The 12,884-nt window shown below is 58.0% G+C and overlaps 2 protein-coding genes across 3 annotated transcripts in view; both read right to left on the minus strand.

Moving 5' to 3' along the window:
• Nucleotides 1-231: 231 nt before the first annotated feature.
• On the minus strand, nucleotides 232-10,369 carry Odad1 (outer dynein arm docking complex subunit 1). 2 transcript variants are annotated; one of them, XM_048369140.1, is made up of 15 exons: nucleotides 10,054-10,369; nucleotides 9,056-9,168; nucleotides 8,433-8,532; nucleotides 8,151-8,340; nucleotides 7,543-7,665; nucleotides 7,226-7,339; nucleotides 5,243-5,310; nucleotides 4,792-4,979; nucleotides 4,116-4,250; nucleotides 3,642-3,724; nucleotides 3,329-3,497; nucleotides 1,427-1,587; nucleotides 1,245-1,342; nucleotides 858-936; nucleotides 232-763 (listed from the first exon to the last, which is right to left on the minus strand). In XM_048369140.1, the coding sequence occupies exons 2-15, from the start codon at nucleotides 9,123-9,125 to the stop codon at nucleotides 290-292; spliced, it is 2,052 nt and encodes a 683-aa protein (XP_048225097.1). In that variant the 5' UTR covers nucleotides 9,126-9,168; nucleotides 10,054-10,369; the 3' UTR covers nucleotides 232-289. The 2 variants fall into 2 exon arrangements, with proteins under 2 accessions (XP_048225097.1, XP_048225096.1); XM_048369139.1 differs by lacking the exon at nucleotides 10,054-10,369 and having other exon boundaries at nucleotides 1,245-1,587; nucleotides 9,056-9,187.
• Tmem143 (transmembrane protein 143) overlaps nucleotides 4,590-12,884 on the minus strand; it is a 32,184-nt gene continuing 23,889 nt past the window's right edge. Inside the window, exons 9-10 of the transcript XR_007214213.1 lie at nucleotides 8,120-8,125; nucleotides 4,590-4,600 (exon numbers count right to left, since the gene is read on the minus strand). The gene's annotated coding sequence lies outside the window, so the exon portion shown is untranslated. The remainder of the gene's footprint in view (nucleotides 4,601-8,119; nucleotides 8,126-12,884) is intronic.

Genomic DNA, 12,884 nt, shown 5'->3' on the forward strand with positions numbered 1-12,884 from the left:
TAGTCACAGCTCATCTGGTCAGTGCTGTGGATCTTGTGGTTGCATTGAGGGATGAAGTCACAGAGACACGGGCGTGTGGGGTACAGCTTGGCGAGGGGCCTAGAGACTGGGAGGGAGAACCAGTGGTGGGACACGGCTTGGGGCAGGAGAGACAGAGACAGGATGATGATGGAGGTGGAGCGCCATAACGAGCCAAGTCCCAGGGGCCTCGGCTGGGAGAGCGCTGGAGGTGGGGGTGGTCACAGTCCCAGAGCCCAGGCTCTGGCTAAGACTCAAAGAGCCAGGCTCCCTACTCATCCTCGCCTGAGTCTTTGCTGGTAGAGGAGCTGGGCGGGACGCTGGAGGACTGCCCTGGGCTCCAGGCCTGGCCTTTGCCAGAAGTGAAGCCTCCGCTCAGGTCTGACCCGGTGCCGGTGCCTCCTTGACCTCTGCTGGAGTCCATGTATCCAGTAGAGCCCAGGTAGCTGCTGGAGCTGCCGGCTCTGAAGGTACCGTGGCCCCCACTGGACCCGGGGGTCCCGCTGGTATTGGGGGACCCCGGAATGCCGAATGTGACATGACCGCCAGAGCTGGTGCCGCGGGCTTTGCTGGCCCTGTGGCTCAGGATGGACCCTGGGATCACATCGGACTTCCTGGCACCCCCAAGGCCGGGGGTTTGGTTGGAGCCCCGGGTGCTGGAGAAGGACAGGCTGGGGATGCTGGACGCCATCCTCTCGGCCTCGGCCAGCTGGCTCTGCTCCTGGGCCAGCTCCTGCAGCTCCACCTGGGGACCGGGATGGTTAGGCTCCCAAAGGCGCTCGAGGCCCTGTCTCCCCCACCACCACCACCACACACACACCCCTCCGGCCCGTTCTCACCGCCTTCACCACTTGGCTAAGCAACTCCTCTCTGCTCATCGGATAGTCGTCTTTGGCCACAAAGCCCGGAAGCTCCTCCCTTAGGGTATAGAGCCAGGCAAGCAAAGTTACCATGCTGACCCCTCCAAAAGCCAGACACCCCCACCTGCTAGAGTCTGCGACTGTTCCAAGTGGCCTTCTCCTTGCTGGGACTCCCAAAGCCCCCATTTCTCGTGCAGAGAGAGAGTGTACACCTGGGTGCCTGGGAGCACCCACCCGTCTCCATCCCCCTCAAAACCCAAGGCCACACCCACCATCTTCTCCCTCACATCCTCTCCCCCGGTTTCCTCTGCCCCATGGGACAGCCTTCCCCACCCCGGCCCGCCCCAGCAGGGCCCTGAGCCTCACACATTGTCAGGGGGCAGCAGTGACACCGACTTCTTTGGAGGATCCTCTTGGCTCTGGCCCAGTGCCATGAGGGCGGCATCAGCCAAGGTTGTGTGGCTCTGAGGATGGTGAGGGCCCGTGAGCGGAGGCTCAGGCCCAGGCCCAGGCTTGGCCCCAGGGCCTCCAGCCTCCACCCCATGCACCTGGGTCTCCAGGAAGGCCTGCACAGTAAGCAGATCCACCAGGCGCTTTTCGATGATACCCAGGTAGATGATCAGCTCTCGATCGCGCATGCTCTTCACCCCCAGGCGGTCGTCGATGGAGCTGCTATCGCAGTTTGCCTTGATGAGGAGGAGCTGGATGTCTGGAGCCAGACAAGGACTTGCTGTCAGGGACCCATCCCTGCTCACAACCCACTACCCATCAAAGACTGAGCTCTACTAAGCAGACAATGCTATTCACTGACCTCACGGTTTGGGGCTCGTGGGCCAGAGGGAGGGGGGGGGCCTTGGGTAGGGAGGAGTAAATGCAACAGGCATCAGCTTAGTGAAAGACTTCAGTTACAACCAAACGAGATTTCTGCAGAACTTAGCAACCCCTGCTATAATGTTGGGGACAGCTGCGTCTTTAAGAGGGGACGGTCCACTTAGCCCGTCCCCCCCCCCACCTTCCAGCTTCAGCGGGAAGAGAAGCAAAGCAGTCCCCGCCTCTCGGCTCTCAGCCACGTGCGTAATGGCAGAGACCTGGTCCTTGGGGGGCTGTGGTCCCCACCCATAGAGGAAGTTCCATGACATCACCTGAGGGACAGTCCATCAGCCAATCCAGTAGCCCCTTTCCTCATCATCTCTGGGGGTATAAACTGTTGGCCCCTCCTTTGAATAAACCAGAACGCCCCAGAGGCTTTCTCCGGGACACCCACGAGTCTGTGTCTTCCTTGAGATGGAAAGGGGGCAGGGGTCCTGCCGACCACATGCAAACTGAGGCTACCGGGGGGTCTCCACTCCCACGATTAATCCTTACTGGCCAGGGGACGTGAGAGAGCAAGAGAGGACCACATGGGAGAGGCAGAGAAGCCCAGGACCCCCACGTGGATGGGGGGGGGGGTAGAGCGAAGCCCGGCACTATAACAGGGACTAAAATAATAACAGTTAATAACTGTGTCTGTGTCTATGTGTGTGTGCGTGTGCACCAATCCCAAGACTTGTACTGAAGGTTTCATGCTCTTTGTGCTCTTGGCTCAGATTTCTTGGTCATTGCTGATGCTCTACCACTTGAACCTCATCTCTAGTCCAACATTTTACTGCATCATTGGAAAGGGAATCTCAATTATGCTTCTGTTTGAGCTGGCTTTCATTCGTGATCCTCCAGGTCTCATTCTCCAGAGTAGTTAGGATTACAGGTGTGAGCCACCAGAGCCTGAGTCAAAGAATTCTTATAACTCAAGTTATAGTAAGACAACTCAGTTTATGGGGAAGAAAAGTACCATTGAACAGAAAATTCATAAAGAGCTCCACATGGCCAACAGGGTGAGTGGCATCCTTAGCCACTGGGCAGTGCCACACACCAGCACAATGGTGGTGAACTGAGCACACACTGAAACACTCATACACTGAGAGGCATCATAATATATGCAGTCTGTCTGGAGCCCCTACACAGTCTGTCCTATCTCAGCATATACCAGGCCTGTGTGCACAGATGAGGCCTACAGCACAGCTCAAGTGGTAGAGAGGCTGCCTCACAAGTGGGAAATATTCAGTTCCAACCCCGATACTGAAAAAAAAAAGTGATATGGATTGTGTTGTTGGAAATATGGATAAGTTGGAAAATGGATGGATGGATGAATGGAAGATGGAGGATAGATGAATGATGTATAGATAATACATGGATGGGTGATGGATAAATGTGTGGACAGATGGATAATGAATGAACGGACAGACCGATGGATGCAGGATAGATAATGGATGGATGATAGATGGAGGACGGACAAGGATGATGGACAAGGTGGACTCCAGAGACCACGCAGCTGCCTGGATGTGAGATGGACTGAGAAGCAAGTGCACAGATGGCCCTCAAGGTCCTCCAAGTGGTCAGTGGCGGTCACTTACCACCCTTGAGCTTCTCCAGCATTCCCCGAAGGTCCCTAAAGTGCATCTCCAGCTGCAGGGATTCTGCCTGCACCTTGTCCACATGCTGCTGTAGGGCTGTGTGCTGCTGCTCCTGCAGCTTCTGCCGGCTCTCTGCGTTGGCTCTCTCCAAGACCAGGGCCTCCTTCAACTAAAGGGCAGTTGGGCACAGGGTAGTTGAATGCTAGGCCCCGATGTGGGCCTGGGGGCTGGGGTGGGGGAGTGGGGAAGAGGAGGGGGCAGGGGCAGGAGGAGGCAGGCAGAGGGGGTGAAGGGAATGGTAGGCCTCGCCCACCTCCTTGATCTCTTCCTGAAGATGCTGCAGCTCCGAGTTCTGCTCGTTGATGAAGTTAAACTCGGCGAAGTTACGTTCCTCGGCTGGAGGAGTCAGGACAGACAGGGCCCAAAGGTGGGGAAGAAAGACAACGGTGAGCGCCCCAAGGGCCGGGGAGGTGTTTGGAAAGACCCAGGGCGACCCAGGCAGGGCAACCAGGGACACAGAGATGGGGGGAGGGGGGCAGAAAAAAGCCAGAGAAACACAGAGGGGAAAGAGGGAACAAAGGGCCCCACGAAACAGATGGAAAGGGGGTGAGGGGCAAGATGAGGAGTGGGGCGGAGACCCAGGGGGAAGGAGAGCAGAGCAGGAGGACACATCCTCCTTCCTCCGTGGTCCCGCAGTGCCTGTGACCCGGCACACACCCTCCCCCCGACACCCGCCCCCCCCCCCCCCGGCCACCCGGCCGCCCGGCCGCCCTCTGGCCCCACTCACTCTCCAGGTACTTCTCCACCAGCAGGTCGGGGTCGCTCTCGCCCGTCAGCTGCGACAATTTATTCAGGGCGTCCTCGTAGCGCAGCACTAGCTTCTCCTGAGAGGTTTTCCGCAGTCCCTCCGCCACCTCCCGGGCTGGGGGGGAGGGTGGGGCGGGGGGGCCCGGAGATGCAGCAGGTGCCGGGGGTGCGGGGTGGGGGGCTCCCGCAGCTCTCCTGGAGCACCTGCTGCCCAGCGCCCTCCGCCCTGCCCAGTTCGGCTCCACCTCCTGCACCAGCCAGGCCCCGCCCTCTTCTGTCCTCCACCCTCCCTTCCTATTAGTAGGCCCCGCCCACCTGGCTCCGCCCTCCACGCCAGGCTCCGCCCCCTCCTGACAAGCTCCCCGCGCCTCTCCCAGGCTCCACCCCTTCCCTGCCGTCGGTGAGGCCCCGCCCCCCACCTGCCAGCCCTGCCCTCCCCCTTCTAGGCTCCACCCTGGCGGCCCACTCCGCCCCTGCTGGCCGCCAGGCCCCACCCTCTTCCGTCCTCCACCCTCCCCTCCATTCATTAGGCCCCGCCCTCCCGCCATGGCCACGCCCTCTCCTGGCATGCTCCGCCCTCTCCTCCCAGGCTCCACCCCTTCCCTGCCATGGGTGAGGCGAGGCCTCGCCCCGCCCCGTCCGGGTTCGCAGCTCACCACGCTGTTCCTGCTTCTGCACAATGTCGGGGTCCGTCTGCCGCTCGTTGTTCTTGAGCTTAAGGAAACGGTGCAGCTGCTCCAGGTGCGAGATCTGCCGCCGCAGGATCTGCGCCTCCGTCTCGTTCTGAGCCACCTCCTTCTCCGCTCGCTCCCGCAGCATGCCCATCTTGGTCTTGGCTTCCTCCCTGCACGGGGATCAGGGCTCAGCTGGGGTCCAGGAGACCCTTATCGCCAGTTAGCCAGCAAACGCGGGGAGGGGGGTGGGGGGAGGTGTGAGCCAAAAAGGCCAAGTGAGAGCAGCAGGCTTTGAATTCAAGCCCCAGTGTTGGCACATACAATAAAAGGCGTGGCTTGATGAGCCGGGTCATCAGTGGGAAGAGAGAGGGTAGAATGGAGAATGTGAAAAGGTTTGCCATTGTGTCCTCCAAGCCTGTGGCTTGGGCCCTACCTGACGGAGTAGGCAGAGGTGGAGGAGACTATGAGGGCACTGACCATCTGCCGGAGGAGGTGGATCTCCTGTCGGGGAGGAAGACAGAGTAAGGGCTGCTCCCCAGAACCTCTTGGCTCCCTCTGTGTCTTCCCTTTAGGTCTCACTTCCCTATTAGGAAATGGAAGTCCTGACAGGTGTGTGGCAGTGCACTCCTGTAATCCCAGCTACTCAAAGAGGCGGAGGTAGGAGGATGGAGGTCTGAGGCAGGCTAGAGCAAAAGCACAATGTGATCCTTGTGGAAAGCAAACTACAGCAAAAGAGTTAGGGGCATGGCTCAGGTGGTAAAGGACCTGCCTAAGCTCAAGGCAGGGTTCAAACCCAAGTGGTGGGGGGGGGGGGGGAGAAAGAGGAAAAGGAGGAGGAGGAGGAGGAAGAGGAGGGGAAGGGAGGAGAGAATGAAAAGATCAAGGAAGATAAAAAATAATGCTGTATTGGAATTCAATACCAATAGGAAATGGTGGTTTTTGTTTTAAATCTAGGTCTCTCAGGAGGAAGTCTCAAAGCCATGACACAGCAGCAGCAATAAGGGCTCTAGGGAGCTGGATCTTAATTTCCCAGCGCCTTTTTCCCACAACAGGGAAACAAGGGTCCCTGAGGGAAGTGGAAAATTGTAGGGCTGGAACTGAACAAGCCCAAGATGGCCAGACTCCCTATGCTAGGATGCAAAGTGCTAAGAATAAAAGTAAAATGCTGCAGGCCTGTGTGCAGAGGGCAGAGTGAGCCCAGGCGGCGGGCCCTGGAGCCAAATGTGGGATGATGTGAACACAGCAGTGGCTGGCTTATGTGGAGTAAACTAACAATCACAAGTGCTCGGGGATAGCCCTGCGATCTGCTTAGGAGAAGGAAATGACAGAGGCCACAAGTCACCACTCTGCCACCGCAGTCACAGTCCCAGAATCACTAGTGGGTGGAATAGCGATGGGATATTCGCACAGACCGGGAAGACCCTCCCTGCATCATGTCCCCGATCCCCTTGTCTGGTTTTGGGGTGTGTGTGTGTGTGTGTGTGTGTGTGTGTGTGTGTGTGTGTGTTTGGAGTTTGTTGTTTTCTCATGGTGCTGAGGAAGGAAGCCAGGGCCTCACACTGTACCAAAGGCTCTACCAACTTTGCCAAGGCTGGCCTCAAACTGGAGATGTCCCCACCTCCACTTCCTGAAGAGCAGGGACTATGAGAACATACCCTCAGGCCTGGCTTCCAAGGGATCAGCTGGTGATGTGACTAGTTAGAGACAGAAGTGACATCAGAAGCCTGCTGCTCTGAGGCTCGCAAAGACACAAAGACACATGGGCACAAAGAGGAAGAGCAGCCAAGCCCACACAGGGATTTCCTGCAAACGCCCCTCCTGTATGCTTCCAAAACGCCAAGGTCGCAGAAACAAAGTGCCAGGCCCTCATCCAGACAAACACAGCCAGGACAATTGCAATCTGGGATCCTGGACTGGAGCCTGGAGCAGGAAAATCTAATTAGCCACAAAGGATATCATTGGGACCATGAGTGGAGTAGAAATCAGAACTGTTTAGAATTGTGACAATGTCACAAGCTTACCTAGTAAGCTTGACACCCTGAGTTCAATTCCCAGGACTGCCAGAAAAATGTAATAACCCATGAAAAAAGCCAGATGTGGTGCCACCCCTCCTATAATGCCAACACTTAGGAGGCTGAAGCAGGAGGATCCTGAGAGGAGGAAAGGTGGGGACTGGCTCTCCAATGACCTTCAAAAGGAACTAAGATCCCCCAACCGTCCAATCTAAGCAGCTTCCCTTGCTTACTGGTTGCCCTGGCTGACAAGACTCAACCTAACCCCAAGTTCTTTCCTATTAGAGACATATGGCCCCCCATACTAAGGTAGCCCTGGACAATTCACTAGTTGGGGGGGGGGGGCTGGAGCAGGATGCAAGAAGAGCATGAGGAGGACTGAGGAGCCCTGCCCTGCCTCCCACCTTCTTCAACTTTCGGTCCATGTTCAGATAGCGGCCCCTCTCTATACGCAGCAGGTCCAGCTCCTCACGCAGGGTTGCATTTCGAGTCAGCTGGATGTCAAAGCTACAGGTGACCTGTGGGGGAGATGGAGACCGCCCTGTTCCCACTCGAGGGACCCTGGGAGCCAGCAGCGCCCACCAGTGTCCTTTCCTCAAGATCCACCAGTCCTCTGGAGCCATTTGCCCCTCAGGTTTCCATCACATCCGTTGCTTAGTTCACACGCACACGCACATGCACACAGCCATGCGTGCACATTCAGAGGCCTCCCCCAGCTCACCCTGTCCAGCTGGTCTTCGAGAATCTTAATTCTGCGTCGCATCTTGACCTTATAGTCCAGGATTAATCCCGGGGCCATGGCCTCCTTACTCTGGGTAAGGAGGAGGACCTCCCACTCTCGGATCTGGAAGGAATTAGAATCCACCTTAGCTCAGCTCTCAGGCCATCAGCCCCTTTTCACAGATACACAAAGGGACAGGGTTCAGTGACGGAGGTCTGTCCAGCATGCACTAGACTCGGAATCGCAGCCAGGTGCCTGGGAGGCACGCTTGTAACTTTAGCTACTTAGGAGACTGAGATCTGAGTATCACAGATCAAAGCCAGCCTGGGAAGTTACATCTATGAGACTCTTATCTCCAGCTAACTAACAAAACGCTGGAAGTGGAGCTGTGGCTCAAATGGTTGAGCACCACCATTGAGTGAAAAAGCCAAGGGACAAGGTCCAGAGTTCAAGACCCAGAACTGGCACCCTGGGTTGTGTCCCCAGCATCCCCAAACCAAAATGAAGAAACTTGGACCTAGAGAAGTAAATCAATAACTTGGCCCGTTTTTCCAGATGAGGACTCCTAGACCCTGACAGGTTGCTCCCTCACCCCTTTCAGAACTCACCCGCTTGTCCACGGCCTTGGTCTGCTCCTGCAGTTCCTCCAACTCCGCCAGCACCTGAGCCCTGCATTTTAGCAGGCGGTCCATGTCCTCCAGCCGCTGGCTGTCGCCCAGCCGCTTGACCTGGGTCTGGGCCACGTTAATCTGGACCTGAAGTTTGGCCCGAGTCTCTTCCAGGCGTTGGATCTCCTCGCTGCCCAGGCAGAGGGAGGTAACAGAGCTCAACCTGGCTGAAGGCCTGGCACCCTGCCTCCACCCCCTTCCCCCAAGGAGTCCCGGGCTCACAGCTGCTTCTTGATGAGCTGGTGGACTTCCTTGCTGTAGGCCCGCCTTTCCCCCTCCATCACCTTGCTCTGTCGCTGAAGTCTGCTCAGCTCCCATTCCACTGAGGGGCAAGCCAGGTGAGACACTCACGCACTAAGAATTGGGGTCACCAGCCCCTTCCTCCCCTTTAGGGTTTTACACACCTCCACCACAGCAGAGCCAGCCTCCAGTACCCCTCCAAGTCTGCATCTCAGCTCCTGGTCCCCGCCCCCGACCCCCCCCCCCGTGCTTCCTCCGCCCTTCATTCTCCCCCTTGCCCTGTTCATGCTTTCCCTTAGACCCTCTCCCGAAGGGAGTTCGAGCACAGGCAGGGCACATTTCTGTTTCCCCCACTAGAGGGAGTGCCCCAGGTGGCTTGGGACAGCTCTGCTCCCTCCTTCCCGGCCCAGACCCGGGGCCCCAGCGGCCCCGCGCGCCATCGCCACCTCCACCGGGGCGCACGTCTGTCCCCACTGGAGCGCGTCCCAGACGGCCTCCCGGCCTTGCCCCTCCCCTCCCCCGCCCCGCTCTGGCCCTGAGACTCCGGGAAACTGAGGACCGGGAAGGAACGCGCGTGTGGAAGGAAGAATGGCTGGGTTTCTTACCCAGTCCTTCCAGGAAGACGTCGCTGCCCTCCTCGGAGCGCACGCTCCGCACAGAGTAGCCAAACGGCATCCTGGCCCAGGAGGAGGGGGCTCCTGCGCGGGCCCGCGGGAGCCTGCAGAGATGGGGGGCGGGAGGGCATTTAGAGAAAGAGGCCCTCCCCGAGACGGGGTTCCTGTCAGGGGCGGGAGGAGCCATCTCGGACCTCGGGTCCTGACTGATGGGGAACACAGGGCCCTGGGTTGGCTCTTGTTTCTCTCTCGGGAGAGGGGGGTTGTAAGAGAGAAAGGGGTGAGCCCTGGCCAGCTGCGAGGCCCCGGCCCTCCCGGCTCCAGGCCCACTGTTGTGGTCTGGTTTCTAGGGAATCAGGGACCAATGAAGCTGAGGACAGCGGCCGGGGAGGGGCCAAGGCCCCAGGGAGATGGGGAGGGGGGAGCAGGGAGACTGTGAAGGGGGCTCTGCGGAGACCCGCGACGGGCGGGGCTGGTGAGATCTAGGAAGGTGGGAATGAAGGAGAAAATGGGGGGAGGAGGAGTGAAAAGCCGTCAGGGGGCGGAGCTTCGGGGCTACCTAGGTGGGACACCTGCACCTATAAAGGACTAGAGCAACTTGGGCCTGCGAGGGGCGGGATTAAGGAGTCTGGAAGGGGTGGGGTCAGGGCCCGCAAAGGGCGGGACTAGGGAGAACCTGGAGTGCGGAGGTGCCCACAGTGAGGGCGGGGCTGGAAACCTGGAAGGGGCGGGGCCTCGGGAGGGGGGAGGCTCCAGGGAGCCGAGTGGGCGGGGCTCTGACACTCTAAGGGGCGGGGCCATGGGGTTGGCGTGGGAGTGGTCAGGAAGCTGGGGACAGGCCCTGGTGTTGAGGGGAGGAGCCAGGGATCTGTGTGGGCGGGGCTCTGGTAATGAAGGGGGCGGGGCCGTGGGAGACCAGCTAGGGAAAGAGCCACAGACCAGGGAGCCCGTAGAGGCGAGGGGAGGGGCTTAGGGAGTTGGGGGCGGACCTTAGAGGGCGTGGCTTTCTTCTGGGGCGCGCTGACGAGACCACACGAGGGGTCCAGAGAAGGGGCGCCGGGTCGGTCCGAGCGCCCCTGGCTGCAATGAAGGAGTGCGGTGCAGACTACTTTGGAGTGCCCCACGGGGCCTCTGGGAGGCCAGGTGGCTCTGTGTGGGGACCGCGGCCCTGTGAGCGGCGGTCTGCGGGTTTGTGGGAAGGAAAGTCAGGAACTGAAAGTGTCTGGAGGAAAAGGTCTAGAAAACCCGTTTGTCGTCGTTGTTAGGAGAGGATTCCTTAGGCAGGAGGCGGGGACTGGAAGGAAGAGGAGCGCTCACCACAGGCCTACCACGCATGCGCGGCCAACGGCCTGCCAGAGGCTGCGGGCTGCACCCGGGCCCTGAGAGCGGGCTGTTAGCCAGATCGCGCCCTCCGGGGCCACGCCCCCTCTGGGGCCACGCCCCTCCGCGGCCTGTGGCGGCCCACGTGGGCCTCCCCGGGGCGGGGCGGGGCGGGGCGGGCGGTGGGCGCCGCTCCCTGCAGGCTGGGTGTGCCCGACGCCTGCGGTTTCCTGTGGGAGGAAGCCGCCTAGGGACGCTCCGCTAAGCTCCGTTCTGAGGCCCGAGAAGGGGACACCCCACTACCGCCCTCGGGTCCCTGGTTCTCCCCCACCACCCTTCCACGGGGCCCCACAGTCGGGGTCCCTTCCCTCCCCAAGAGCCCCCCAAATATCTTGCTGATTCAACTGGGGGAACCATGCGGGTAGGGCAGCACTGTTCCCAGCCTCATTTCCATTTCCTTGCCCGCCGGGGGCGCATCCCAGGGGATCACAGACACCATGCCCCAGACCCAAGAATGGGGGTTCAGATTCCCAGTGTTCTGGGCTTCCCAGGAATTGAAGATTTGGCCCTCACCCCTTTCTCTCCAGTGACCCCCGGTTTAGATTTCAAACATTAGCTTTGAGACCCAAGAACTTACTCTTCTCCCCAACTTTTAGATACAGTGGACCAGGGGTCCCCTAAATCCACTAAGGGCCCAGATGGCCCACATACACACACACAAAGTTGGGGGTCCTGTATACCAGGGGGCTACTTGAAGAACTACACTCTATGCCAGCTGCCAGTAGCTCGTGCCTGTAATCCTAATCTACTCGGGAGGCTGAGATCTGAGAATCAGGGTTCGAAGCCAGCCAAGATAAGGAAAGTGTGTGAGACTTGTATCTCCAATTTATCACACACACAAAAAAACGAAGTGGAGCTGTGGTTCAAGTGGTAAAACAACCGTCTTGAGTGAGGGAGATAAAGGAGAGCATCCTGGCACTGAGTTCAAGCCTCAGTACCGCACAAATAAGTAAGTAAATAAATACACTGTGACGCACTTACAATTACAGTATCCTCATTTTACTGATGAGAAGACTTAGGTGTGGCAGGGTTACTAGGAACTTGCCCAAAACCACACAGCTAATGCATTTGAATCCAAAACAGCTTGGATTTGAATCTTACCAACCTAGCCCTAATGGCTCCTGTGTAAGTCCCCTCATGTGACCCCAGACAGCGAACTGTCTACCCCTCACCCCCTCAGAGATAACCCCCCACAGCCACACCCCATGAACTAACCCACACCAACCAAGCTCTGACTCCAACATCCCATCACCCAGTTCCTCAGCTCTCAATTCCCAGGGGCCCTGGTCCTCTTCCAGAAAACTCAAGTGGATAGTAATCCTGACTCCCACACACCCCAATTCCATATCCCAACATAAATAGTGAGAGATAACATTAAACCCCAGGTACTATACTGCTGTTAAAACTGTCCGGTGGCAGCTGGGAGCTGGTGGCTAACGCCAGTAATCCTAGCTACTCAGGAGCCTGAGAACTCAAAATCACAGTTCAAAGCCAGCCCAAACAGGAAAATCTTGAAGACTCTTATCTCTAATTAACCACCAGAAAAACGGATGTGGTGCTGTGATGCTCCAAATGATTGGAGCGCTGGTCTTGAGCTTAAAAGCTCAGGGATAGCGCCCAAGCCCTGAGTTTAAGCCCCATGACAGACAAAAATAAATAAAAAATTTAAAAAAAAAAGGATTCTCCATGGCTTCCCTTGGCACTTAGAATAAAATCCAAGCTCCTCCCATATTCTTCAAGGGCACCCTTTGATTTTTTTTTCCCCTCTCCGGAACTCTCTTGGGCTCCCTAAACTCCAGCCACACTGGCCCTCTGTCTGCTCCCCAAACAACAAGGGCTTGTTCTCAACTGTCTTTGCACATCTTCCTCTCCCCAACACCCAATGGCCCTGGCTCTCAAGTCCTACCCCCTCCAAGAGGCCCTCCAGGATTACGCTGTTTCCGATTGCCTTCTGTCATTAACTCCATGGCTCACTCTGATTTCTTGGTGGACAGTATATGCCCAGTATCATTACACCCACTGTATAGATTAGGAAACGGAGGCCCAGAGAAGTCAAGGAAATTGGTCCAAAGTCACTTCGCCAGGAAATGGTGATACTGGCATTCTCTGTCTCCATCTTTTACACACACACACACACACACACACACACACACACACACACCTCTTCCCCTAGCCTCCTGCCCTCTATCCCAAACTCCATCGTGGAAAACAGATACCCAGTCCCCAGGAGGAGACCCAGAGATTGGGGGGAAGGGGAGCAAGCAGCCAGCCCAAGAGGAGGACCAAGACCCTCCTGCCTTTGCTGTCTGCCAGAACTCTTCTCCACCCTGGGAGGCAGCCCCAGAAGCAGCAGCCTGTCTGGGGGTGCTGGGTGGGGACGGAGAGAATGAGGAACCAGCCAGCCCTGGGCGCTCCTACTGGCTGCAGACCTCTGCTGGGC

Source organism: Perognathus longimembris, chromosome 20 (assembly GCF_023159225.1).
Source record: "Perognathus longimembris pacificus isolate PPM17 chromosome 20, ASM2315922v1, whole genome shotgun sequence".
Classification (NCBI taxonomy): domain Eukaryota; kingdom Metazoa; phylum Chordata; class Mammalia; order Rodentia; family Heteromyidae; genus Perognathus; species Perognathus longimembris.

Bases quoted from the DNA above. Each gene is read 5' to 3' on its own strand.
- Odad1 (XM_048369139.1), bottom strand. From the start codon at position 9,125: ATGCCGTTTGGCTACTCTGTGCGGAGCGTGCGCTCCGAGGAGGGCAGC. The intron at 7,666-8,150 runs GTGAGTTCTGAA...AATTCCTTCCAG, and splicing joins CCAAGGCCGTGGACAAGCGG to ATCCGAGAGTGGGAGGTCCT. The intron at 3,725-4,115 runs GTGAGTGGGGCC...TGACTCCTCCAG, and splicing joins GGTGGAGAAGTACCTGGAGA to CCGAGGAACGTAACTTCGCC.